Raw genomic sequence first — 26,190 nt, 5'->3', positions numbered from 1 at the left:
ACGAGAGAGAGAACGAGAGAGAGAGAATGAGAGAGAACGAGAGAGAGAGAATGAGAGAGAACGAGAGAGAGAGAATGAGAGAGAATGAGAGAGAACGAGAATGAGAGAGAGAACGAGAGAGAGCGAGAATGAGAGAGAACGAGAGAGAGCGAGAATGAGAGAGAGCGAGAATGAGAGAGAACGAGAGAGAGCGAGAATGAGAGAGAACGAGAGAGAGCGAGAATGAGAGAGAGAACGAGAGCGAGAATGAGAGAGAGAACGAGAGAGAGAACGAGAGTGAGAACGAGAGAGAGAGAGAATGAGAGAGAGAATGAGCGAGAGAATGAGAGAGAGAACGAGAGAGAGAACGAGAGAGAGAGAGAATGAGAGAGAGAGAGAGAATGAGAGAGAGCGAGAATGAGAGAGAGCGAGAATGAGAGAGAGAACGAGAGAGAGAGAGCGAGAATGAGAGAGAGAACGAGAGAGAGAGAGCGAGAACGAGAGAGAGAGAACGAGAGAGAACGAGAGAGAGAACGAGAGAGAGAGAGAACGAGAGAGAGAACGAGAGAGAGAGAGAGAGAGAGAGAACGAGAAGAGAGAGAGAGAGCGAGAGAGAGAGAGAGAGAGAGAGAGCGAACGAGAGAGAGCGAGAGAGAGAGAACGAGAGAGAGAGAACGAGAGAGAGAGAACGAGAGAGACAGGGAGCGAGGTGGCTGTGGAAACCACAAAGTCCAAAGGAAACTATTACCTGGCCGTATACTAACTGATGAATTCACCAACTGTAAGTCTCTCTGTATAAGAACGTCTGCTAAATGACTCAAATGGAAATGTACACCATAACATAAATTAAGAGGAATGTTGATCTTGTGAATAGGTTGTGAACAGGTTGTGAATAGGTTGTGAACAGGTTGTGAATAGGTTGTGAATAGGTTGTGAACAGGTTGTGAACAGGAAACAAAGTATGAGCAGAAGTAAGTAAGCATATGTGTCTGTATAAATATGTCCACACAGACAGTCCGTCCTGCGAGTGTGTGTGTGTCCGTCCTGCGAGTGTGTGTGTGTCCGTCCTACGAATGTGTGTGTGTCCGTCCTACGAGTGTGTGTGTGTCCGTCCTGCGAGTGTGTGTGTGTCCGTCCTGCGAGTGTGTGTGTGTCCGTCCTGCGAGTGTGTGTGTGTCCGTCCTGCGAGTGTGTGTGTGTCCGTCCTGCGAGTGTGTGTGTGTCCGTCCTGCGAGTGTGTGTGGTTCCGTCCTGCGAGTGTGTGTGTGTCCGTCCTGCGAGTGTGTGTCTGTCCGTCCTGCGAGTGTGTGTGTGTCCGTCCTGCGAGTGTGTGTGTGTCCGTCCTACGAGTGTGTGTGTGTCCGTCCTGCGAGTGTGTGTGTGTCCGTCCTGCGAGTGTGTGTGTGTCCGTCCTGCGAGTGTGTGTGTGTGTCCTGCGAGTGTGTGTGTGTGTCCTGCGAGTGTGTGTGTGTGTCCTGCGAGTGTGTGTGTGTGTCCTGCGAGTGTGTGTGTGTGTCCTGCGAGTGTGTGTGTGTTTCCTGCGAGTGTGTGTGTGTGTCCTGCGAGTGTGTGTGTGTGTGTGTCCTGCGAGTGTGTGTGTGTGTGTGTCCTGCGAGTGTGTGTGTGTGTGTCCTGCGAGTGTGTGTGTGTGTCCTGCGAGTGTGTGTTCCCGGCCCCCCTCACCTGCAGCAGGGGCCTCTGCACCGCCAGGACCTTCATAGTATCGGCACTAGCCAGGACTTTCAGTGGGTCTGCTGTCTTGCTGACGGCCCGGATCTCCTTGTTGATCTCTGTTCTGACCTGGTGCAGGAACAGGTCGTTGATGTAGTAGGTCAGGAAGGTCCGGAGCTGGCACTGCTTGGCCTGCCCCGGTGAATCCATGTTCTGCTCTGTCTCATTGATGAACCTGGGGGGGGACAATGTTGAGGGAACGTTAGAGAGAGTGGAGAGGAACGTTGCGGCAACATTAGCCTGGATAAACCTATGGGGAGAAACAGAGACTGGACAGGAATGTTAGTGCAACGTTAGAGAACCTTGAGCCATCGTTAGAGAAACTGTCCAGGAAGGTTACAGCAATGTTAGCCTGGATAAACCTATGGGGTGAAACAGAGAGACTGTCCAGGAAGGCTACAGCAATGTTAGCCTGGATAAACCTATGGGGTGAAACAGAGAGACTGGACAGGAAGGCTACAGCAATGTTAGCCTGGATAAACCTATGGGGAGAAACAGAGAGACTGGACAGGAAGGCTACAGCAATGTTAGCCTGGATAAACCTATGGGGTGAAACAGAGAGACAGGACAGGAAGGCTACAGCAATGTTAGCCTGGATAAACCTATAAGGTGAAACAGAGAGACTGGACAGGAAGGCTACAGCAATGTTAGCCTGGATAAACCTATGGGGTGAAACAGAGAGACTGTACAGGAAGGCTACAGCAATGTTAGCCTGGATAAACCTATGGGGTGAAACAGAGAGACTGGACAGGAAGGTTACAGCAATGTTAGCCTGGATAAACCTATGGGGTGAAACAGAGAGACTGGACAGGAAGGCTACAGCAATGTTAGCCTGGATAAACCTATGGGGTGAAACAGAGAGACTGGACAGGAAGGCTACAGCAATGTTAGCCTGGATAAACCTATGGGGTGAAACAGAGAGACTGTACAGGAAGGCTACAGCAATGTTAGCCTGGACAGGGGGATACCTCGTCAGTTGTACGACTGAATGCCTTCAACTGAAATGTGTCTTCCGCATTTCACCCCTCTAGGAACGTAAGAAGTAGTTCCACTAGCTGCACTACACAGATGCTGTAAGACCCATGATAAGGAGGTGATAAAGAATTCCCATTAAATAAACAGAGGGGAATTGCGTTACTGAAATGAGTGGTAGTATTGGGAACTCATTTGGAGAGAATAATTGGCGTGCAGACTGTGTTCATACTTTTAGAAAAGTTAAGAGTTAAAGGGCGATAACGTGCCAGGACCAGTCCAGGACAACTTGGACAAACTGCTCAGGTTTAGACCTTGAAAACTCCACGCAAAAAAAATCTCCACGCAAGAGCGAGTGTGTCCTCAACAGCTTAACACACACAAATAAATCAAATCCTTCACGTCAGGGTGAAGGGGGACAGATCTATTCAGAGTTGGAACTATGGAGCAATGGAGGGGGTGGGGGGTGGGGGGAGGGGACGGGAGGGGGAGGGGGGGAAGAAGGAAAGAAAGAACGAATGAACGACAGGCTCTAGGTGTCTATAGTGGGGGACAGCAGGGCTAGAGAGGGCTCTGTAGAAGGCCCTAGGTGTCTATAGTGGGGGACAGCAGGGCTAGAGAGGGCTCTGTAGAAGGCCCTAGGTGTCTATAGTGGGGGACAGCAGGGCTAGAGGGGGCTCTTTAGAAGGCCCTAGGTGTCTATAGTGGGGGACAGCAGGGCTAGAGAGGGCTCTGTAGAAGGCCCTAGGTGTCTATAGTGGGGGACAGCAGGGCTAGAGAGGGCTCTGTAGAAGGCCCTAGGTGTCTATAGTGGGGGACAGCAGGGCTAGAGAGGGCTCTGTAGAAGGCTCTAGGTGTCTATAGTGGGGGACAGCAGGGCTAGAGAGGGCTCTGTAGAAGGCTCTAGGTGTCTATAGTGGGGGACAGCAGGGATAGAGAGGGCTCTGTAGAAGGCTCTAGGTGTCTATAGTGGGGGACAGCAGGGCTAGAGAGGGCTCTGTAGAAGGCTCTAGGTGTCTATAGTGGGGGACAGCAGGGCTAGAGATGGCTCTGTAGAAGGCTCTAGGTGTCTATAGTGGGGGACAGCAGGGCTAGAGAGGGCTCTGTAGAAGGCTCTAGGTGTCTATAGTGGGGACAGCAGGGCTAGAGAGGGCTCTGTAGAAGGCTCTAGGTGTCTATAGTGGGGGACAGCAGGGCTAGAGAGGGCTCTGTAGAAGGCTCTAGGTGTCTATAGTGGGGGACAGCAGGGCTAGAGAGGGCTCTGTAGAAGGCTCTAGGTGTCTATAGTGGGGACAGCAGGGCTAGAGAGGGCTCTGTAGAAGGCTCTAGGTGTCTATAGTGGGGACAGCAGGGCTAGAGAGGGCTCTGTAGAAGGCTCTAGGTGTCTATAGTGGGGGACAGCAGGGCTAGAGAGGGCTCTGTAGAAGGCTCTAGGTGTCTATAGCGGGGGACAGCAGGGCTAGGGAGGGCTCTGTAGAAGGCTATAGGTGTCTATAGAGAAAGGGGAGGGGGAGTGCATACCTCAGTTGCACAACAACTGAAATGTGTCTTCTTCAGTGAGAGAGATGTGAGTGAGAGAGGGGAACTGTAAGAGAGAGAGAGTGAGAGAGGTGAACTGTAAGAGAGAGAGAGAGAGTGAGAGAGGTGAACTGTAAAAGAGAGAGAGTGAGAGAGGTGAACTGTGAGAGAGAGAGAGAGTGAGAGAGGTGAACTGTGAGAGAGAGAGAGAGTGAGAGAGGTGAACTGTGAGAGAGAGAGTGAGAGAGGTGTACTGTGAGAGAAAGAGAGTGAGAGAGGTGTACTGTGAGAGAAAGAGAGTGAGAGAGGTGAACTGTAAGAGAGAGAGAGTGAGAGAGGTGAACTGTGAGAGAGAGAGTGAGAGAGGTGAACTGTGAGAGAGAGAGAGTGAGAGAGAGAGGTGAACTGTAAGAGAGAGAGAGTGAGAGAGAGAGGTGAACTGTAAGAGAGAGAGAGAGAGAGAGAGGTGAACTGTGTGAGAGAGAGAGAGAGAGGTGAACTGTGAGAGAGAGAGAGAGGTGAACTGTGAGAGAGAGAGAGAGAGTGAGAGAGGTGAACTGTGAGAGATAGAGAGTGAGAGAGGTGAACTGTGAGAGAGAGAGTGAGAGAGGTGAACTGTGAGAGAGAGAGAGTGAGAGAGGTGAACTGTGAGAGAGAGAGAGAGAGAGAGAGAGAGTGAGAGAGGTGAACTGTGAGAGATAGAGAGTGAGAGAGGTGAACTGTAAGAGAGAGAGAGTGAGAGAGGTGAACTGTGAGAGAGAGAGAGTGAGGTGAACTGTGAGAGAGAGAGAGAGAGAGAGAGAGAGAGGTGAACTGTGAGAGATAGAGAGTGAGAGAGGTGAACTGTAAGAGAGAGAGAGTGAGAGAGGTGAACTGTGAGAGAGAGAGAGTGAGAGAGAGAGGTGAACTGTGAGAGAGTGAGAGACAGAGGTGAACTGTAAGAGAGAGAAAGTGAGAGAGGTGAACTGTGAGAGAGAGAGAGAGAGAGAGAGAGAGAGTGAGAGAGGTGAACTGTGAGAGAGAGAGAGAGGTGAACTGTAAGAGAGAGAGAGTGAGAGTGAGAGGTGAACTGTAAGAGAGAGAGAGTGAGAGAGAGAGGTGAACTGTAAGAGAGAGAGAGTGAGAGAGAGGTGAACTGTAAGAGAGAGAGAGAGAGAGAGAGGTGAACTGTAAGAGAGAGAGAGTGAGAGAGAGAGGTGAACTGTAAGAGAGAGAGAGAGAGAGAGAGAGAGAGGTGAACTGTAAGAGAGAGAAAGTGAGAGAGAGAGAGGTGAACTGTAAGAGAGAGAGAGTGAGAGTGAGAGGTGAACTGTAAGAGAGAGAGAGAGAGAGAGGTGAACTGTAAGAGAGGTGAACTGAGAGAGAGAGAGAGAGGTGAACTGTAAGAGAGAGAGAGAGAGTGAGAGAGAGAGGTGAACTGTAAGAGAGAGAAAGTGAGAGAGAGAGGTGAACTGTAAGAGAGAGAGAGTGAGAGTGAGAGGTGAACTGTAAGAGAGAGAGAGAGTGAGAGAGAGAGGTGAACTGTAAGAGAGAGAGAGAGAGAGAGTGAGAGAGAGAGGTGAACTGTAAGAGAGAGAGAGAGAGAGAGAGAGAGAGAGGTGAACTGTGAGAGAAAAGGAGAGGTCTCCTAAAAATCCCTCATGGATTCACACTGCTGTTCCTGCTAAAGCCACTAAGTAGAAACTCTATAGTGGGCTCATTTAAGTTGAGCCTACAATGACTACCAGGCATCCAGCCTATTTTAAAATACACAGAACATCACTAAATACCCCTCAATAACTCTAAATATAATTAGTGCTGACAACGTTTAATAAATGTGCATTTTCTGTTGTTGTTATTGATCGAGAACCCAAGTTGCAGCGTAAACATTCCATGCAGACCAGAAGATACATCATGTCCTGTTACGATTGTCATGGTCTCAATATGCACAGCAAGTTGATGGATCTGGATTGGTGTGTGTGAGCAGATGGATCTTAGTTGGTGAGAGCGATAACGTTAGAATAATGTTGGGGAGAGGATGGATGGATGCAGTCGAAGCCGTTCTCTGTCCAAATAACCATCTGGAGCTGAGCCTCAGGACTTGGCCCTGTGTCACCATGCAGTCAACTGAGGTAAGTCAACTGCTTGTCCAGACGCTTAGCTAACGTGCAGGTGCTGACCCAGACATTGACCTAACAACCAGGTAACATATTTATCAAATTGGCTGATAACATTCAAAGGAATGTTGATGATGGCATTAAGTCCATTCAATTAATACTACAGTCTGGTGCCAACTTTGTGGCATTCTACCTACTTTACACACACACACTCTGTAGCCAAGCAGGCTGTTGCCAGGCAAGAAAGATATTTACATAAGTCTAATGACCCATTGTATCTTCATACGTTGTAAGCCACCTCCACAGTAGGGCTGCATGATATTCCACATGCCTGGATCACAATGTTGTTTTCATGTAGTCTTTTTGGTCTCGCCTCCTTCTGTGCTGTGTGCACCTTCTCATTCACACACACACACACACACACACACACACACACACACACACACACACACACACACACACACACACACACACACACACACACACACACACACACACACACACACACACAGCCCCTCCCCCTGCCATTCACAACAACAAAGATGAGAGAATCCTTCTTCCTCTCTGACAAGCGGTTTCAACTTGATTTTTTGCATCGGAGGTCACCGAAACACGATGTTTTGCATCATATGGACACCGAAACACAGAGACTTTATTTTATTGTCAGAGAAGAGAAGTTCACTTCTCTACTGATACCCTTTGTATGTCTCAACTCCTCAAACTGCACACAGAGCAGACACTACTAAAACCGGAGTAGCAACGAACATTGGTTGTGGGAAATGAATGCTCAGTTTGTCGTGCGTGGGATTGCTGTACCACGTACCTCTAGCAGTGTTTTAACCAAAGACTTTTATACCAGCTGTCATGTCTGTGTTTTATAAATGTGCAATAAAACACCAATATTTAAGGAATTGTCAACTCACTGTCATTCTGAGAAATACTAAACACACTTGATTTCAACATCTGAACAGAGTGGACAGAATAGCACGCTGTTCAGACAGATGGAGACAGACAGAAGGGTGTGTTCATAACAATTCAACTGTCAACCTTGTTAGCTTGAAAATAGAGCCAAGTTGGCTACACTTGAAATATAAAGATTAGCTGGCTACTCAATAGCACATGGGCTTGAGAGATTGTTGATAAGACCTGTGCTAATTTTCTATAGCCTAATGCCTGCTACAATAAGTTAGTCATGATTAGTGAATGTGGATTGTAAATGGTTCTGGTTAAATTTGTGACAAAAGGTACATTTTCAAAGACCGACGTGAAAGCAGAATCAGTGACGATAGCAAAAAACACAGATGAAACTATTTGATAAAATAATGAATGGGCATTATGGTTGTGGAAGGATTATATTTAGCCTGGGTATCATTGCACAAACCCCAAATCCATTCGATTATTGCTGAGTGTTTGAAAACCTTTAATTGTAAAAAAAAAAAAAAAAATGTAATCACAATATATGTTGTGAATTGCCCATAAATTAGAAAAAACTATAGCAGCAGTAGAGTAAAATAGCTACAGTAACTGTCAGAAGGGGGAAGCCACCTCCACAGTAGCAGTAGGGTACAGGAGCTACAGTAACTGTCAGAAGGGGGAAGTCACCTCCACAGTAGCAGTAGGGTACAGGAGCTACAGTAACTCTCAGAAGGTGAAAGTCACCTCCACAGTAGCAGTAGGGTACAGGAGCTACAGTAACTGTCAGAAGGGGAAGCCACCTCCACAGTAGCAGTAGGGTACAGGAGCTACAGTAACTGTCAGAAGGGGGAAGTCACCTCCACAGTAGCAGTAGGGTACAGGAGCCACCTCCACAGTAGCAGTAGGGTACAGGAGCTACAGTAACTGTCAGAAGGTGGAAGTCACCTCCACAGTAGCAGTAGGGTACAGGAGCTACAGTAACTGTCAGAAGGTGGAAGCCACCTCCACAGTAGCAGTAGGGTACAGGAGCCACCTCCACAGCAGCAGTAGGGTACAGGAGCTACAGTAACTGTCAGAAGGTGGAAGTCACCTCCACAGTAGCAGTAGGGTACAGGAGCTACAGTAACTCTCAGAAGGTGGAAGCCACCTCCACAGTAGCAGTAGGGTACAGGAGCCACCTCCACAGTAGCAGTAGGGTACAGGAGCTACAGTAACTCTCAGAAGGTGGAAGCCACCTCCACAGTAGCAGTAGGGTACAGGAGCCACCTCCACAGTAGCAGTAGGGTACAGGAGCTACAGTAACTCTCAGAAGGTGGAAGCCACCTCCACAGTAGCAGTAGGGTACAGGAGCCACCTCCACAGTAGCAGTAGGGTACAGGAGCTACAGTAACTCTCAGAAGGTGGAAGTCACCTCCACAGTAGCAGTAGGGTACAGGAGCTACAGTAACTCTCAGAAGGTGAAAGTCACCTCCACAGTAGCAGTAGGGTACAGGAGCTACAGTAACTGTCAGAAGGTGAAAGCCACCTCCACAGTAGCAGTAGGGTACAGGAGCTACAGTAACTAACTCAGTCAGAAGAGTCTCAGAAGTCACCTCCACAGTAGCAGTAGGGTACAGGAGCTACAGTAACTGTCAGAAGGTGAAAGCCACCTCCACAGTAGCAGTAGGGTACAGGAGCCACCTCCACAGTAGCAGTAGGGTACAGGAGCCACCTCCACAGTAGCAGTAGGGTACAGGAGCCACCTCCACAGTAGCAGTAGGGTACAGGAGCCACCTCCACAGTAGCAGTAGGGTACAGGAGCCACCTCCACAGTAGCAGTAGGGTACAGGAGCCACCTCCACAGTAGCAGTAGGGTACAGGAGCTACAGTAACTCTCAGAAGGTGGAAGCCACCTCCACAGTAGCAGTAGGGTACAGGAGCCACCTCCACAGTAGCAGTAGGGTACAGGAGCTACAGTAACTCTCAGAAGGTGGAAGCCACCTCCACAGTAGCAGTAGGGTACAGGAGCTACAGTAACTCTCAGAAGGTGAAAGTCACCTCCACAGTAGCAGTAGGGTACAGGAGCTACAGTAACTGTCAGCCACCTCCACAGTAGCAGTAGGGTACAGGAGCTACAGTAACTCTCAGAAGGTGAAAGTCACCTCCACAGTAGCAGTAGGGTACAGGAGCTACAGTAACTGTCAGAAGGTGAAAGCCACCTCCACAGTAGCAGTAGGGTACAGGAGCTACAGTAACTCTCAGAAGGTGGAAGCCACCTCCACAGTAGCAGTAGGGTACAGGAGCCACCTCCACAGTAGCAGAAGGGTACAGCCAGCTCCACAGTAACTCTCAGAAGGTGGAAGCCACCTCCACAGTAGCAGTAGGGTACAGGAGCTACAGTAACTCTCAGAAGGTGGAAGCCACCTCCACAGTAGCAGGGTACAGGAGCTACAGTAACTGTCAGAAGGAGGAAGTCACCTCCACAGTAGCAGTAGGGTACAGGAGCTACAGTAACTCTCAGAAGGTGAAAGTCACCTCCACAGTAGCAGTAGGGTACAGGAGCTACAGTAAGTAAGGTGAAAGCCACCTCAGAAGGTGTACAGAAGCCACCTCCACAGTAGCAGTAGGGTACAGGAGCCACCTCCACAGAAGGTGAAAGCCACCTCCACAGTAGCAGTAGGGTACAGGAGCAGTAGCAGTAGCCACTGTCAGAAGGTAGGGAAGCCACCTCCACAGTAGCAGTAGGGTACAGGAGCCACCTCCACAGTAGCAGTAGGGTACAGGAGCTACAGTAACTCTCAGAAGGTGGAAGCCACCTCCACAGTAGCAGTAGGGTACAGGAGCCACCTCCACAGTAGCAGTAGGGTACAGGAGCTACAGTAACTCTCAGAAGGTGGAAGTCACCTCCACAGTAGCAGTAGGGTACAGGAGCCACTCTCAGAAGGTGAAAGTCACCTCCACAGTAGCAGTAGGGTACAGGAGCTACAGTAACTGTCAGAAGGTGAAAGCCACCTCCACAGTAGCAGTAGGGTACAGGAGCTACAGTAACTCTCAGAAGGTGAAAGTCACCTCCACAGTAGCAGTAGGGTACAGAAGCTACAGTAACTGTCAGAAGGTGAAAGCCACCTCCACAGTAGCAGTAGGGTACAGGAGCTACAGTAACTCTCAGAAGGTGGAAGTCACCTCCACAGTAGCAGTAGGGTACAGGAGCCACCTCCACAGTAGCAGTAGGGTACAGGAGCTACAGTAACTCTCAGAAGGTGGAAGCCACCTCCACAGTAGCAGTAGGGTACAGGAGCTACAGTAACTCTCAGAAGGTGGAAGCCACCTCCACAGTAGCAGTAGGGTACAGGAGCTACAGTAACTGTCAGAAGGAGGAAGTCACCTCCACAGTAGCAGTAGGGTACAGGAGCCACCTCCACAGTAGCAGTAGGGTACAGGAGCTACAGTAACTCTCAGAAGGTGGAAGCCACCTCCACAGTAGCAGTAGGGTACAGGAGCTACAGTAACTCTCAGAAGGTGGAAGCCACCTCCACAGTAGCAGTAGGGTACAGGAGCTACAGTAACTCTCAGAAGGTGGAAGCCACCTCCACAGTAGCAGTAGGGTACAGGAGCCACCTCCACAGTAGCAGTAGGGTACAGGAGCTACAGTAACTCTCAGAAGGTGGAAGCCACCTCCACAGTAGCAGTAGGGTACAGGAGCCACCTCCACAGTAAGTACAGGAGCACTCTCAGAAGGTGGAAGCCACTCCACAGTAGCAGTAGGGTACAGGAGCTACAGTAACTCTCAGAAGGTGGAAGTCACCTCCACAGTAGCAGTAGGGTACAGGAGCTACAGTAACTCTCAGAAGGTGAAAGTCACCTCCACAGTAGCAGTAGGGTACAGGAGCTACAGTAACTGTCAGAAGGTGAAAGCCACCTCCACAGTAGCAGTAGGGTACAGGAGCTACAGTAACTCTCAGAAGGTGAAAGTCACCTCCACAGTAGCAGTAGGGTACAGGAGCTACAGTAACTCTCAGAAGGTGAAAGTCACCTCCACAGTAGCAGTAGGGTACAGGAGCCACCTCCACAGTAGCAGTAGGGTACAGGAGCCACCTCCACAGTAGCAGTAGGGTACAGGAGCTACAGTAACTCTCAGAAGGTGGAAGCCACCTCCACAGTAGCAGTAGGGTACAGGAGCTACAGTAAGTCTCAGCTAATAATTTGACAACACATAATGGTGTACCTCAGTTCTACTGACAATGCCAAGTTGCCCACATCATCATAATAATACTACTGTAAGCCAGTGTCTTGGCTACTTCTGGAGCTGTGACTGGCCCAGGTCATTTAAATATCTATTCTGTCTACAACTAAATCACGATTAAAATTAACTCCTTCAAACCTAGAAACTTTCCTATTCAATGGATAAGAATTCAATAATGAGGTCTGTTTGAGATAATATGTTTACTATGGTGGAATCCAATATGACATGTGTTGAAAGAGGTTGTTTGGGTAATGACAGTGAGTAAGTCCTAAATGCCACCCTATTCCTTATAGACCCTGGTCAACAGTAGTGCACAATGAAGGGAATCGGGTGTCATTTGGGACACAAACAGAGAGAGCAGAACACCCAGGGAAGATGATGTCACAGGGCACAGCATGAGTCTCATCACCACGGAAACACCACGGCAACATTGTGGTGATGGTGGTGGGATGCCGCTGCTCTGGTCTGGGAAATACAAATGAATAACCGTGCAAATCTGATTAGCAGTCTTCATCCTCTGCACACACACATTCAGACTCATCCCCCTAACACACACACACACACACACACAGTCCTGAGGTCGTCTCGGCCCTGTCCAGACTCCACAGACACCCCCCACATCCCTCCTTCACACACACCGAGGCAGCCAGCAGGCATTGCTCACTCTTAATAAGGAGATTAGGTCCCATAATTCGAGAGCTGTTCCATGGTCTTGCTAGTCCAGCAGCAGAAATAGAATGACTAGTGGGATGGACAGTCAGTCAGTGGTTTAATGGCTCATCAGCAGGAAGTCTTCATTAGTCCATGTGCTAATGAGACTGACACCCAAGCCACGAACACACACACACACACACATACTGATCTGGCTCCATCACTGATCAGTCCACACACCCACTAGTGAAGAGACAGACTCAGAGAGCAGCAGCACTTCCTCCCCCTAGGGCAGGGCTCTTCTGGATCCAACGGCTCTTCTAGACGCACTAAAACCCCAGTTTATTAGCAGAGACTGCCGTTGATTGTGCTAGACAGCATCTAATTGACTATCTTTAGGAAACAGATGTCGGAGCCCGAGGCTTAGTGCTGGATAAGCGTCTGTGCAGTAACCCTCCCTGTGTATGTTGATATAAAAATAACATTCACAACTCACTTACACCAATAATGTGCCCTCTAAATCTAATATAACTCCCATCTTGTTAATCTACTGTATTGAAACTATAACGATAATGCTTGTTTTCAGAGGTAGAAGGACGATGATCTGAGGTGTGTTTTATGTGTCCTCCCAAATGATTAAGGTTAGGACTTGGAGAGGCTCATCTGATCCTCGATCTGTGCCTAAGGGAAACTTCTATTTGGAGTGGGATGCTGGAGAGAGAGCGTGCCAAGACAGATTATAAACTATTTAAAATCTCCCAGAATTCCCCCTGGGCCCCAGCCTATCAGCCGTGGCCAATTCCCATTACTCTGGCCACCAAGGAGGCCATACCTTGCTGAGACCGGACACACACTGTTGGAGATGAGTGTGTGTGCCTAAGTCTGTGCACAAGTGTGTGTGTGGTGTGTGTGTCAATACTTCCAATCACCCAATAAAACACATAACTCCAGGCTTGACAGTGCCTAGCCAACTGGTGACATTATGTGACATCAGCACAGTCAGCACTGCACTACACATTCACCTCAATGACCCTGGACAAGGAATCTAGTCCTCCAGTCAACTCTCTCTCCAGTAACAGAACTCAGGGACGAGTAGGGTTGAAAAATGATGGTGACTTCCACAACATTCTATGGTTTTCCACAAGTCCTGGTTGGAGGACACCGGATTTCCTGCTTATTCCCCCCATGATTCTGGAGATCTTCCAAACCAGGATTCCTGAATAACCTGGTAATTTTGGAGAAGTCACTGGAATTTTGCAACCCCAAGGAAGAGGTTGCTGTACAATATGCCCAAGGCACCAGTAGAGCCTCATATCGCCACTAGATGGCAATATGACAGCTTCCTCCACCAATCCCTCACAACACCAGTGTCTGACTGGAATCTCCTGATAGAAATGGCATTGAGAGAGCATTAAGATTCTACTCAGTAGGTTACCGTCTAAAGCCTGCTCGCTGTGTGTTGTGTTTATCCTTTTCTCCCGCTCAGACAAAGAGAGGCAGAGTGAAATGCATATGGTCGTCCCACACACACACCCACCTCTCTCCCAGACTCCCCGCTGTCTGCGGCCCTCTCTCACCCCGACACAATTATTACACCAGTTAACGGCAATCACGTGTGTGTGTATGAGTGTGTGTGTGATGCCATATTGGCAGGTTAACAGGGAGGAGGAGGAACGTGAGGAAGGAAGAGCTACAGTAGCCAACTAACCCTGTCTCTATGAGAGTTCTACTGTCCTCATTCTAACCCTGTCTCTATGGGAGTTCTACTGTCCTCATTCTAACCCTGTCTCTATGGGAGTTCTACTGTCCTCATTCTAACCCTGTCTTTCACCTAAGAGGGCTATGGGAGTTCTACTGTCCTCATTCTAACCCTGTCTTTCTCCTAAGAGGGCTATGGGAGTTATATATACTCATTCTAACGGTCTTTCTCCTAAGAGGGCTATGGGAGTTCTACTGTCCTCATTCTAACCCTGTCTTTCTCCTAAGAGGGCTATGGGAGTTCTACTGTCCTCATTCTAACCCTGTCTTTCTCCTAAGAGGGCTATGGGAGTTATATATACTCATTCTAACGGTCTTTCTCCTAAGAGGGCTATGGGAGTTCTACTGTCCTCATTCTAATGGTCTTTCACCTAAGAGGGCTATGGGAGTTATATATACTCATTCTAACCCTGTCTTTCACCTAAGAGGGCTATGGGAGTTATATATACTCATTCTAATGGTCTTTCACCTAAGAGGGCTATGGGAGTTATATATACTCATTCTAATGGTCTTTCTCCTAAGAGGGCTATGGGAGTTATATATACTCATTCTAACGGTCTTTCTCCTAAGAGGGCTATGGGAGTTATATATACTCATTCTAACGGTCTTTCTCCTAAGAGGGCTATGGGAGTTCTACTGTCCTCATTCTAACGGTCTTTCACCTAAGAGGGCTATGGGAGTTATATATACTCATTCTAACCCTGTCTTTCACCTAAGAGGGCTATGGGAGTTATATATACTCATTCTAACGGTCTTTCTCCTAAGAGGGCTATGGGAGTTATATATACTCATTCTAACCCTGTCTTTCACCTAAGAGGGCTATGGGAGTTATATATACTCATTCTAACGGTCTTTCTCCTAAGAGGGCTATGGGAGTTATATATACTCATTCTAACGGTCTTTCACCTAAGAGGGCTATGGGAGTTATATATACTCATTCTAACGGTCTTTCTCCTAAGAGGGCTATGGGAGTTCTACTGTCCTCATTCTAACCCTGTCTTTCTCCTAAGAGGGCTATGGGAGTTCTACTGTCCTCATTCTAACCCTGTCTTTCTCCTAAGAGGGCTATGGGAGTTCTACTGTCCTCATTCTAACCCTGTCTTTCTCCTAAGAGGGCTATGGGAGTTCTACTGTCCTCATTCTAACGGTCTTTCTCCTAAGAGGGCTATGGGAGTTCTACTGTCCTCATTCTAATCCTGTCTCTATGGGAGTTCTACTGTCCTCATTCTAACCCGGTCTTTCACCTAAGAGGGCTATGGGAGTTATATATACTCATTCTAACCCTGTCTTTCACCTAAGAGGGCTATGGGAGTTATATATACTCATTCTAATGGTCTTTCTCCTAAGAGGGCTATGGGAGTTCTACTGTCCTCATTCTAACCCTGTCTTTCTCCTAAGAGGGCTATGGGAGTTATATATACTCATTCTAACGGTCTTTCTCCTAAGAGGGCTATGGGAGTTATATATACTCATTCTAACGGTCTTTCTCCTAAGAGGGCTATGGGAGTTCTACTGTCCTCATTCTAACCCTGTCTTTCTCCTAAGAGGGCTATGGGAGTTCTACTGTCCTCATTCTAACCCTGTCTTTCTCCTAAGAGGGCTATGGGAGTTCTACTGTCCTCATTCTAACCCTGTCTTTCTCCTAAGAGGGCTATGGGAGTTATACATACTCATTCTAACGGTCTTTCTCCTAAGAGGGCTATGGGAGTTCTACTGTCCTCATTCTAACCCAGAGGGAATTGTCTTCCTATATGCACCTTAGTGAGTTACTGTCCCCATTGTGTAGGTTATAATGGTGCTACTGTTGTAATGATGTCACTTTAAATCTGATCACCACGACAGACTAAACATGATCTGTATGTTACAGTAAGGTGTTGTTTCCAACAGGTGGCGTCACTCCTACGTCATGCCGGTCCCTCGTCTGACCAAGGACAATACCTTGTTTGTGTGAATCTCAGTGTCTGTACTAGACCTGTCTGAGAGTTTGTAGGAGTGTGTGTGAGCGTGTGTCCATGCCCCTCTCTCTCTCTGTGTGTGTGTGTCCGTGTGTGTGTCCGTGTGTGTGTCCGTGTGTGTGTGTTTGAGCCCGGTCCTGTCTGTGGGTGTGTAGACCAATTAAAGCAGGTGAGATTGATCACCTCAGGCTCTCCCCACCGTCTGGGCTTCCTGCAGTCAACAGGAAATGAGATGGCCTCGTTTAGCTGACGTCGCGCCACCATGACAAATCACCCGCACAGAAGCCATGCAGGTCCTGTGGCCTCCTCTCTCTTCTTTCGTCTCCTCTCTTGTCTTTTCTACTGCTCTTTGTTTCTCCAACCTCTCTTCCCCCATTCCTCATTCCCTTTGTCCCCTTTATGTCTCCAAGTTCTCACGTTTCTCCTACTCTTTCTGTCTCCAACCTCTCTTCTTCCTCTGTGTCCCATGCCTATTTCTCCTCCCCTTTATCTGCTCTCCTCTCTCTTTCTGTCTCCAACCTCTCTTCTTCCTCTGTGTCCCATGCCTATTTCTCCTCCCCTTTATCTGCTCTCCTCTCTCTTTCTGTCTCCAACCTCTCTTCTTCCTCTTCCATGCCTATTTCTCCTCCCCTTTATCTGCTCTCCTCTCTCTTTCTGTCTCCAACCTCTCTTCTTCCTCTGTGTCCCATGCCTATTTCTCCTCCCCTTTATCTGCTCTCCTCTCTCTTTCTGTCTCCAACCTCTCTTCTTCCTCTGTGTCCCATGCCTATTTCTCCTCCCCTTTATCTGCTCTCCTCTCTCTTTCTGTCTCCAACCTCTTCTTCCTCTGTGTCCCATGCCTATTTCTCCTCCCCTTTATCTGCTCTCCTCTCTCTTTCTGTCTCCAACCTCTCTTCTTCCTCTGTGTCCCATGCCTATTTCTCCTCCCCTTTATCTGCTCTCTCTCTCTTTCTGTCTCCAACCTCTTCTTCCTCTGTGTCCCATGCCTATTTCTCCTCCCCTTTATCTGCTCTCCTCTCTCTTTCTGTCTCCAACCTCTCTTCTTCCTCTGTGTCCCATGCCTATTTCTCCTCCCTTTATCTGCTCTCCTCTCTCTTTCTGTCTCCAACCTCTCTTCTTCCTCTGTGTCCCATGCCTATTTCTCCTCACCTTTATCTGCTCCTCTTTCTGTCTCCAACCTCTCTTCTTCCTCTGTGTCCCATGCCTATTTCTCCTCCCCTTTATCTGCTCTCCTCTCTCTTTCTGTCTCCAACCTCTCTTCTTCCTCTGTGTCCCATGCCTATTTCTCCTCCCCTTTATCTGCTCTCCTACTCTTTCTGTCTCCAACCTCTCTTCTTCCTCTGTGTCCCATGCCTATTTCTCCTCCCCTTTATCTGCTCTCCTACTCTTTCTGTCTCCAACCTCTCTTCTTCCTCTGTGTCCCATGCCTATTTCTCCTCCCCTTTATCTGCTCTCCTACTCTTTCTGTCTCCAACCTCTCTTCTTCCTCTGTGTCCCATGCCTATTTCTCCTCCCCTTTATCTGCTCTCCTACTCTTTCTGTCTCCAACCTCTCTTCTTCCTCTGTGTCCCATGCCTATTTCTCCTCCCCTTTATCTGCTCTCCTCTCTCTTTCTGTCTCCAACCTCTCTTCTTCCTCTGTGTCCCATGCCTATTTCTCCTCCCCTTTATCTGCTCTCCTACTCTTTCTGTCTCCAACCTCTCTTCTTCCTCTGTGTACCATGCCTATTTCTCCTCCCCTTTATCTGCTCTCCTCTCTCTTTCTGTCTCCAACCTCTCTTCTTCCTCTGTGTCCCATGCCTATTTCTCCTCCCCTTTATCTGCTCTCCTACTCTTTCTGTCTCCAACCTCTCTTCTTCCTCTGTGTCCCATGCCTATTTCTCCTCCCCTTTATCTGCTCTCCTACTCTTTCTGTCTCCAACCTCTCTTCTTCCTCTGTGTCCCATGCCTATTTCTCCTCCCCTTTATCTGCTCTCCTCTCTCTTTCTGTCTCCAACCTCTCTTCTTCCTCTGTGTCCCATGCCTATTTCTCCTCCCCTTTATCTGCTCTCCTACTCTTTCTGTCTCCAACCTCTCTTCTTCCTCTGTGTCCCATGCCTATTTCTCCTCCCCTTTATCTGCTCTCCTCTCTCTTTCTGTCTCCAACCTCTCTTCTTCCTCTGTGTCCCATGCCTATTTCTCCTCCCCTTTATCTGCTCTCCTCTCTCTTTCTGTCTCCAACCTCTCTTCTTCCTCTTCCTCTTCCATGCCTATTTCTCCTCCCCTTTATCTGCTCTCCTACTCTTTCTGTCTCCAACCTCTCTTCTTCCTCTGTGTCCCATGCCTATTTCTCCTCCCCTTTATCTGCTCTCCTCTCTCTTTCTGTCTCCAACCTCTCTTCTTCCTCTGTGTCCCATGCCTATTTCTCCTCCCCTTTATCTGCTCTCCTACTCTTTCTGTCTCCAACCTCTCTTCTTCCTCTGTGTCCCATGCCTATTTCTCCTCCCCTTTATCTGCTCTCCTCTCTCTTTCTGTCTCCAACCTCTCTTCTTCCTCTGTGTCCCATGCCTATTTCTCCTCCCCTTTATCTGCTCTCCTCTCTCTTTCTGTCTCCAACCTCTTTCTTCCTCTGTGTCCCATGCCATTTCTCCTCCCCTTTATCTGCTCTCCTACTCTTTCTGTCTCCAACCTCTCTTCTTCCTCTGTGTCCCATGCCTATTTCTCCTCCCCTTTATCTGCTCTCCTCTCTCTTTCTGTCTCCAACCTCTCTTCTTCCTCTGTGTCCCATGCCTATTTCTCCTCCCCTTTATCTGCTCTCCTCTCTCTTTCTGTCTCCAACCTCTCTTCTTCCTCTGTGTCCCATGCATATTTCTCCTCCCCTTTATCTGCTCTCCTACTCTTTCTGTCTCCAACCTCTCTTCTTCCTCTGTGTCCCATGCCTATTTCTCCTCCCCTTTATCTGCTCTCCTCTCTCTTTCTGTCTCCAACCTCTCTTCTTCCTCTGTGTCCCATGCCTATTTCTCCTCCCCTTTATCTGCTCTCTCTCTCTTTCTGTCTCCAACCTCTCTTCTTCCTCTGTGTCCCATGCCTATTTCTCCTCCCCTTTATCTGCTCTCCCTCTCTTTCTGTCTCCAACCTCTCTTCTTCCTCTGTGTCCCATGCCTATTTCTCCTCCCCTTTATCTGCTCTCCTCTCTCTTTCTGTCTCCAAACTCTCTTCTTCCTCTGTGTCCCATGCCTATTTCTCCTCCCCTTTATCTGCTCTCCTCTCTCTTTCTGTCTCCAACCTCTCTTCTTCCTCTGTGTCCCATGCCTATTTCTCCTCCCCTTTATCTGCTCTCTCCTCTCTCTTTCTGTCTCCAACCTCTCTTCTTCCTCTGTGTCCCATGCCTATTTCTCCTCCCCTTTATCTGCTCTCTCTCTCTTTCTGTCTCCAACCTCTCTTCTTCCTCTGTGTCCCATGCATATTTCTCCTCCCCTTTATCTGCTCTCCTACTCTTTCTGTCTCCAACCTCTCTTCTTCCTCTGTGTCCCATGCCTATTTCTCCTCCCCTTTATCTGCTCTCCTCTCTCTTTCTGTCTCCAACCTCTCTTCTTCCTCTGTGTCCCATGCCTATTTCTCCTCCCCTTTATCTGCTCTCCTCTCTCTTTCTGTCTCCAACCTCTCTTCTTCCTCTGTGTCCCATGCCTATTTCTCCTCCCCTTTATCTGCTCTCCTCTCTCTTTCTGTCTCCAACCCTCTTCTTCCTCTGTGTCCCATGCCTATTTCTCCTCCCCTTTATCTGCTCTCCTACTCTTTCTGTCTCCAACCTCTCTTCTTCCTCTGTGTCCCATGCCTATTTCTCCTCCCCTTTATCTGCTCTCCTACTCTTTCTGTCTCCAACCTCTCTTCTTCCTCTGTGTCCCATGCCTATTTCTCCTCCCCTTTATCTACTCTCCTCTCTCTTTCTGTCTCCAACCTCTCTTCTTCCTCTTCCTCTTCCATGCCTATTTCTCCTCCCCTTTATCTGCTCTCCTCTCTCTTGTTTTCTCCCGTCTCTCTTCCTCCAGTGTGGAGAAAATACAATGTATGTGGGTATTCATTTACCTGCAGGAGCACCAAACATAAAATAACTGTGCTAATGTCCATGACAATAAGGGTAGTTACAGGCCGTAGTGGATATGACCCATGCTAATGTCCATGACAATAAGGGTAGTTACAGGCCGTAGTGGATATGACCCATGCTAATGTCCATGACAATAAGGGTAGTTACAGGCTGTAGTGGATATTACCCATGATAATGTCCATGACAATAAGGGTAGTTACAGGCCGTAGTGGATATGACCCATGCTAATGTCCATGACAATAAGGGTAGTTACAGGCCGTAGTGGATATGACCCATGCTAATGTCCATGACAATAAGGGTAGTTACAGGCCGTAGTGGATATTACCCATGCTAATGTCCATGACAATAAGGGTAGTTACAGGCCGTAGTGGATATGACCCATGCTAATGTCCATGACAATAAGGGTAGTTACAGGCCGTAGTGGATATGACCCATGCTAATGTCCATGACAATAAGGGTAGTTACAGGCCGTAGTGGATATGACCCATGACAATAAGGGTAGTTACAGGCCGTAGTGGATATGACCCATGCTAATGTCCATGACAATAAGGGTAGTTACAGGCCGTAGTGGATATGACCCATGCTAATGTCCATTACAACAAGGGTAGTTACAGGTCGTAGTGGATATGACCCATGACAATAAGGGTAGTTACAGGCTGTAGTGGATATGACCCATGCTAATGTCCATGACAATAAGGGTAGTTACAGGCCGTAGTGGATATGACCCATGCTAATGTCCATGACAATAAGGGTAGTTACAGGCCATAGTGGGTATGACCCATGCTAATGTCCATTACAACAAGGGTAGTTACAGGCCGTAGTGGATATGACCCATGCTAATGTCCATGACAATAAGGGCAGTTACAGGCCATAGTGGATATGACCCATGCTAATGTCCATGACAATAAGGGTAGTTACAGGCCGTAGTGGATATGACCCATGACAATAAGGGTAGTTACAGGCCGTAGTGGATATGACCCATGCTAATGTCCATTACAACAAGGGTAGTTACAGGTCGTAGTGGATATGACCCATGCTAATGTCCATGACAACAAGGGTAGCAACAACACACTTCCCCTCGAACAATAGAACATATGGGCAGGTGCACACACATACCACACACACACACACACACACACTACACACACAAACTGCACAAGCTAGCTTACACACACACCAATGCCCTGGCCCGCACAATGCATCTCTTTGCCAAGGCCCAGTGGTTTTCCTCTGAATAGTGTTGTCTGAGAGGAGGCAGGCAGCTCGTAGAAAACCAGGGAGATTGACCCATTAGGCCTTGAGAGCAGAGGGAGGACGGCCTCTATAATGGGAGTGTATGGGGGTAAATCGCTGCTTTGTGCATACTGTATAATAACATATAATGGAGGTCTATGGAGGGGAAAGCAGGTGATTGGGCTGTTCTGCACTGTTGGTTGTTCAATGGGGGGCTATAGAGAGAGATGTGGGTGATTGACATTGGGACAGTTGGGGCAATTCCAGCTCTTCAGAAAGGGCCCAATCATGTCCTCCAGGCTTAAAATGGCTGAACTGAACGGCTGAAGCCATTTCCCCTTTACACTCCTAATAAGAGCTAGCAAATGCCTCACTTACGGGTACCGAACCCAAAGTCCCACAATACACATCCACCTCCTTCGTACAGTGGCTGACGACCCAATCAGTCCCCATGAGTTAGGCAAAGGCAGGTGTGTTCCAGGCTGTTGCACTATACAGTATCTCTCTGCTCCTGAATGCTTTATAGTTTGGACATTTTTCCAATTACAAGACTGGGATTTACAGGAAGCAATAAACAGGCTATTTCCTGCAGGTGCTGTTGAAGGAAGCGGAGAAGAGGAAACAGTTGGATAACAACAGAGGGGCTTAAGTAAAATAGCAACACCGCAGGGTGTTTATACAAGGGCATGTGCTAACGTACTGGCAACCTTTCACCTTGAAGCTTATCTCACTTAAAGACCATATGAATGCATACAAGACATACATTTTTCTTTTAGGTGTTTTTTGGCTCGAGAACCATGTAAAAAGAGATTGAAACTCAATTCAAGGTGACATTAGGTGTGAAAACAGGGCTGAGAATGATTTCACCTTTAGACCCTTCTCCCACGACAAGATAGTCAGATAAGCTTCTGACTGTCTGAGAAAAGCCTTCTATCTCAGCATAGAAATCCAAGTCCTCTCAAACTTCAAGCTCAATGTCAAATGAACACAGTGGGTGATTTATTAAGTAGAAGGTGGCTCCAACAGGGTCAAACTGAAGCCAAACTTACAGGACCAAGGATGAGGGGTGAAGTTAGATGGAGCGAGGAGGGTAAAGCACCAGACCCTGGGATCCAAATCAATGAGGCTGGATTGCTAGAGTTATGTACCAACACAGATCCATCTGGATCACCTAGAGGGGGTTTAAACCGCCCCAAAAAGAAAACAGACTTTCTTGGAACTAGGAACACGTGTGTGTGTACACTCACACACACACTCACAAATGTGCGCGCACACACACACACACACACACCACACTCACATACACACTCACAAATGTGTACACACACACACACACACACAGAGTGTGTCTGAGCTGCACTTTCCTCCAAGAAAACACTTAACCCTCAACTAAGCTCAGACAAAAGCCTTGGGGCCTTAAAATTGACAGTCAGTTTGCCCTCTGGTAATGACAGAGCTGCTGCTTTGAAATATGCACTGAGTGTACACAACTACATTTTCATGACAGACTGACCAGGTGAAACATATGATCCCTTTTCCTTGTCCCTTTTTCTCCCCAATTTCGTGGTATCAGTCTAGTTAAGGTCTTGTCTCATCGCTGAAACTCCCGTACGGACTCGGGAGAGGCGAAGGTCGAGAGCCATGCGTCCTCCGAAACACAACCCAACCAAGCCAAACTGCTTCTTGACACAATACACACTTAACCCGGAAGCCAGCCGCACCAATGTGTAGGAGGAAACACAGTACACCTGGCGACTGTGTCAGTGTGCACTAAACCCGGCCCGCCACAGGATTCACTAGTGCGTGATGTAGCGACTCCTGTGGTGTGCCGGGCGCAGTGCGTGATGTAGCGACTCCTGTGGTGTGCCGGGCGCAGTGCGTGCTAAACAGGTCGCCAGGTGCACGGTGTTTCCTCCGACACATTGGGGCGGCTGGATGCGTGCTGTGTTAAGAAGCAGTGCGGTTGGGTTGTGTTTCGGGGGACGCAAGGCTTTCGACCTTCGTCTCTCCTAAGCATTTTGAGACTCCCGCAATAACATCTGCTAAATATGTGCACGCGACCAATAAAATGTGATGTGATTTGAATAAATACATTTGATTTGATGCATTAAGGTCAAAGACTGTCCCCAAAATGACACCCTCTTCTTCCCTGCATATTGCTCTGGACAAAATGTGACTGGATGCACTCGAGCTCGCTCCCCCCTCCCTCCCTCCCCCAGCATTGCATTTGGACCTTTATTTCCTGCAGGGTCTCCCTCCCTCCCCCAGCATTGCATTTGGACCTTTATTTCCCTGCAGGGTCTCCCTCCCTCCCCCAGCATTGCATTTGGACCTTTATTTCCCTGCAGGGTCTCCCTCCCTCCCCCAGCATTGCATTTGGACCTTCATTTCACTGCAGGGTCTCCCCATCCTCTGGACCAGGTAGTCACCGTCTGATTGAAGGTGAAAAGAGAAACCGCCATAAAGAAAGACTGGACGGTGGAGCGAGGGACGACCCCCCTGACGAAGACTAGCGGGGAAGGAGGGAGGAGGGAAAGAGGGGAGGGGGGTGAAAAAGAAAAGAGAGGAACAGAAAATAGGAGGATGATTGAACATTTGTTAACCTCCTGAGGAGTATGAAAAGTAACCTATTATGCCACCCCCCACAGACCCCGTGTCCCCCCCCACCGTTCCTTTTCTCCATAGTGACGCCTTGCTGAAATGGATCAATCACATAAAATGACATGGCTCTGTATTTGGGGCAGTCGTGTGGACGATGAGATGCAATTCCAGCAGCGGGCGTCACCCCTGTGCTTTGGCTGTCATATCCACAGCAAGGATATTACCTACACATCCCAATACAGAGCACAGGTTGGAATGGCTTCCCTTCAGAAGGCAGAGGCTCACTCACACACAGACATTACCATATCATACAGGCTACTGTGTGCAGTACTGTCTGATATGAATATGATGTGGGGGTTCAATTATTTATAGATCTCTTCATATCACGTACAGAGCTGTCTGTCTGTCTGTCTGTCTGTCTGACTCTGTGCGTTTGTGTTGCAGCTAACTGAAGATGCCCTGAGGGGTAAGGAACAGACAACCTTGACCTCTGACCTTTTGCTTGTGTTCTTCTGCTGAGAAGTGACAGTGTGTGTGTGTGTGTTCTTTTTGCACAGTGTGTGTGTGTGAGCGCACACACAAGTATGGTTGTGCCTGCACTGTTTAGGAGGTTAGTTGGGGTCAGCTGACTGGACATGCCTGCTGTCATTAAGCCCTCTGATTTCTGAGTGAGCGGAGGAGAAGGGCGATGGGGGAGGAAAAGAAAGCACAGAGGAAAGGAGAGGAGAGAAGGACGCCCTCACCTGAGGGGAGGATGGGGGTAAATGAGGACAGAGAGAGGGGCAGTCGAGCGTTAAGAAAGAGATGAGGGTAAACCAGGGCAGATCCTTCCATAGAGGTTACAGTGTGTTTAGGTCATTGGCAGGCAGAGTCATAGTAACCTTAAGAGGACGCTGGGACAACACTGCAGCAACCTCCACGTAACCATAGCAACAGATCTACGCTGCTTGGGTGGCCTGTCTCAGTCTGTGAGGGTGCCGTTGGGTGAGGGTGCCGTTGGGTGAGGGTGCCGTTGGGTGAGGGTGTCGTTGGGTGAGGGTGCCGTTGGGTGAGGGTGTTTGGTGAGTGTGTTTCCCAGGGAAAAACAGAAGTATTCATTAAACTTGGAATGTAAAGTAAATGTGTTTATTTTTGTTTTGACTAGTGAAATAGTTCTGAGAGAAGCCTTGCCACATTAAAAGACAAGTCGTTTCATCACAACACTCTCTTGGATATAGGCTTTGGTTGAATAACACTATTGTTTTGCTATAATACGGCTGATCGCCATTCATATATCAATGACACCCAACGGACTCCCAGCAGGTCAGTATTAAAGAAAGATGCCACTCCATTCTCCAGCGTCACAGACACTTTCAAGAGCCACTTTGGAATTTTCTCATTAAGCCACGCGCATGTTTCGGTGCAGTTGTCAAGGGAGCTGGTGGCAATACTCAATACTGCTGTTTCACAAAGTTCCAATCTAATTTGCACTTGACACCCATCATTTCCATAACATGTTCCTTCCTTCCCTCTCTCTCATATCTTTAGATGGGGCTGGTGTGTATATGTCTGTTTGGGTGGGGCTGCGCGGGGTGGAGCGCGCCTCGTCGGCTGATTTGGGACAATTTGTGGGAATGTCGTTGGGAGCACGTAAACAGACAAGCTAATCAGGAACACAACAGCCCTAATCAGACTGGAGTTAAATACCTGATGCTTAATGAAAACCACCCCACTATTATGACAAGACTAAATAACATGTCTGTAAAATGCACCTGGGTCCACCTAGTATCAGACCAGACGTGGGTCCACCTAGTATCAGACCAGACGTGGGTCCACCTAGTATCAGACCAGACGTGGGTCCACCTAGTATCAGACCAGACGAGGGTCCACCTAGTATCAGACCAGACGTGGGTCCACCTAGTATCAGACCAGACGTGGGTCCATCTAGGATCAGACCAGACGTGGGTCCACCTAGTATCAGACCAGACGTGGGTCCACCTAGCATCAGACCAGACGTGGGTCCACCTAGTATCAGACCAGACGAGGGACCACCTAGTATCAGACCAGACGAGGATCCACCTAGTATCAGACCAGACGAGGGACCACCTAGTATCAGACCAGACGTGGGTCCACCTAGTATCATACCAGACGTGGGTCCACCTAGGATCAGACCAGGCGTGGGTCCACCTAGTATCAGACCAGACGTGGGTCCACCTAGTATCAGACCAGACGTGGGTCCACCTAGGATCAGACCAGACGTGGGTCCACCTAGGATCAGACGTGGGTCCACCTAGTATCAGACGTGGGTCCACCTAGTATCAGACGTGGGTCCACCTAGTATCAGACCAGACGTGGGTCCACCTAGGATCAGACGTGGGTCCACCTAGGATCAGACCAGACGTGGGTCCATCTAGGATCAGACGTGGGTCCACCTAGGATCAGACGTGGGTCCACCTAGTATCAGACGTGGGTCCACCTAGTATCAGACCAGACGTGG

At 48.5% G+C, this 26,190-nt stretch overlaps 1 protein-coding gene across 2 annotated transcripts in view; it reads right to left on the bottom strand.

The window, feature by feature from the left end:
- exoc4 (exocyst complex component 4) overlaps window positions 1-26,190 on the bottom strand; it is a 323,186-nt gene that overhangs the window by 158,562 nt on the left and 138,434 nt on the right. For both annotated transcript variants that reach the window (XM_065021455.1, XM_065021456.1), the window contains exon 11: window positions 1,663-1,885. In XM_065021455.1, coding sequence (XP_064877527.1) covers window positions 1,663-1,885 — 223 coding nt within the window. The remainder of the gene's footprint in view (window positions 1-1,662; window positions 1,886-26,190) is intronic.

The sequence above is a fragment of the Oncorhynchus nerka genome, linkage group LG8 (genome assembly GCF_034236695.1).
Source record: "Oncorhynchus nerka isolate Pitt River linkage group LG8, Oner_Uvic_2.0, whole genome shotgun sequence".
Taxonomy (NCBI): domain Eukaryota; kingdom Metazoa; phylum Chordata; class Actinopteri; order Salmoniformes; family Salmonidae; genus Oncorhynchus; species Oncorhynchus nerka.
Note: the sequence above shows the minus strand (reverse complement) of the source record. Positions and strands in the feature narration are given on the sequence as shown.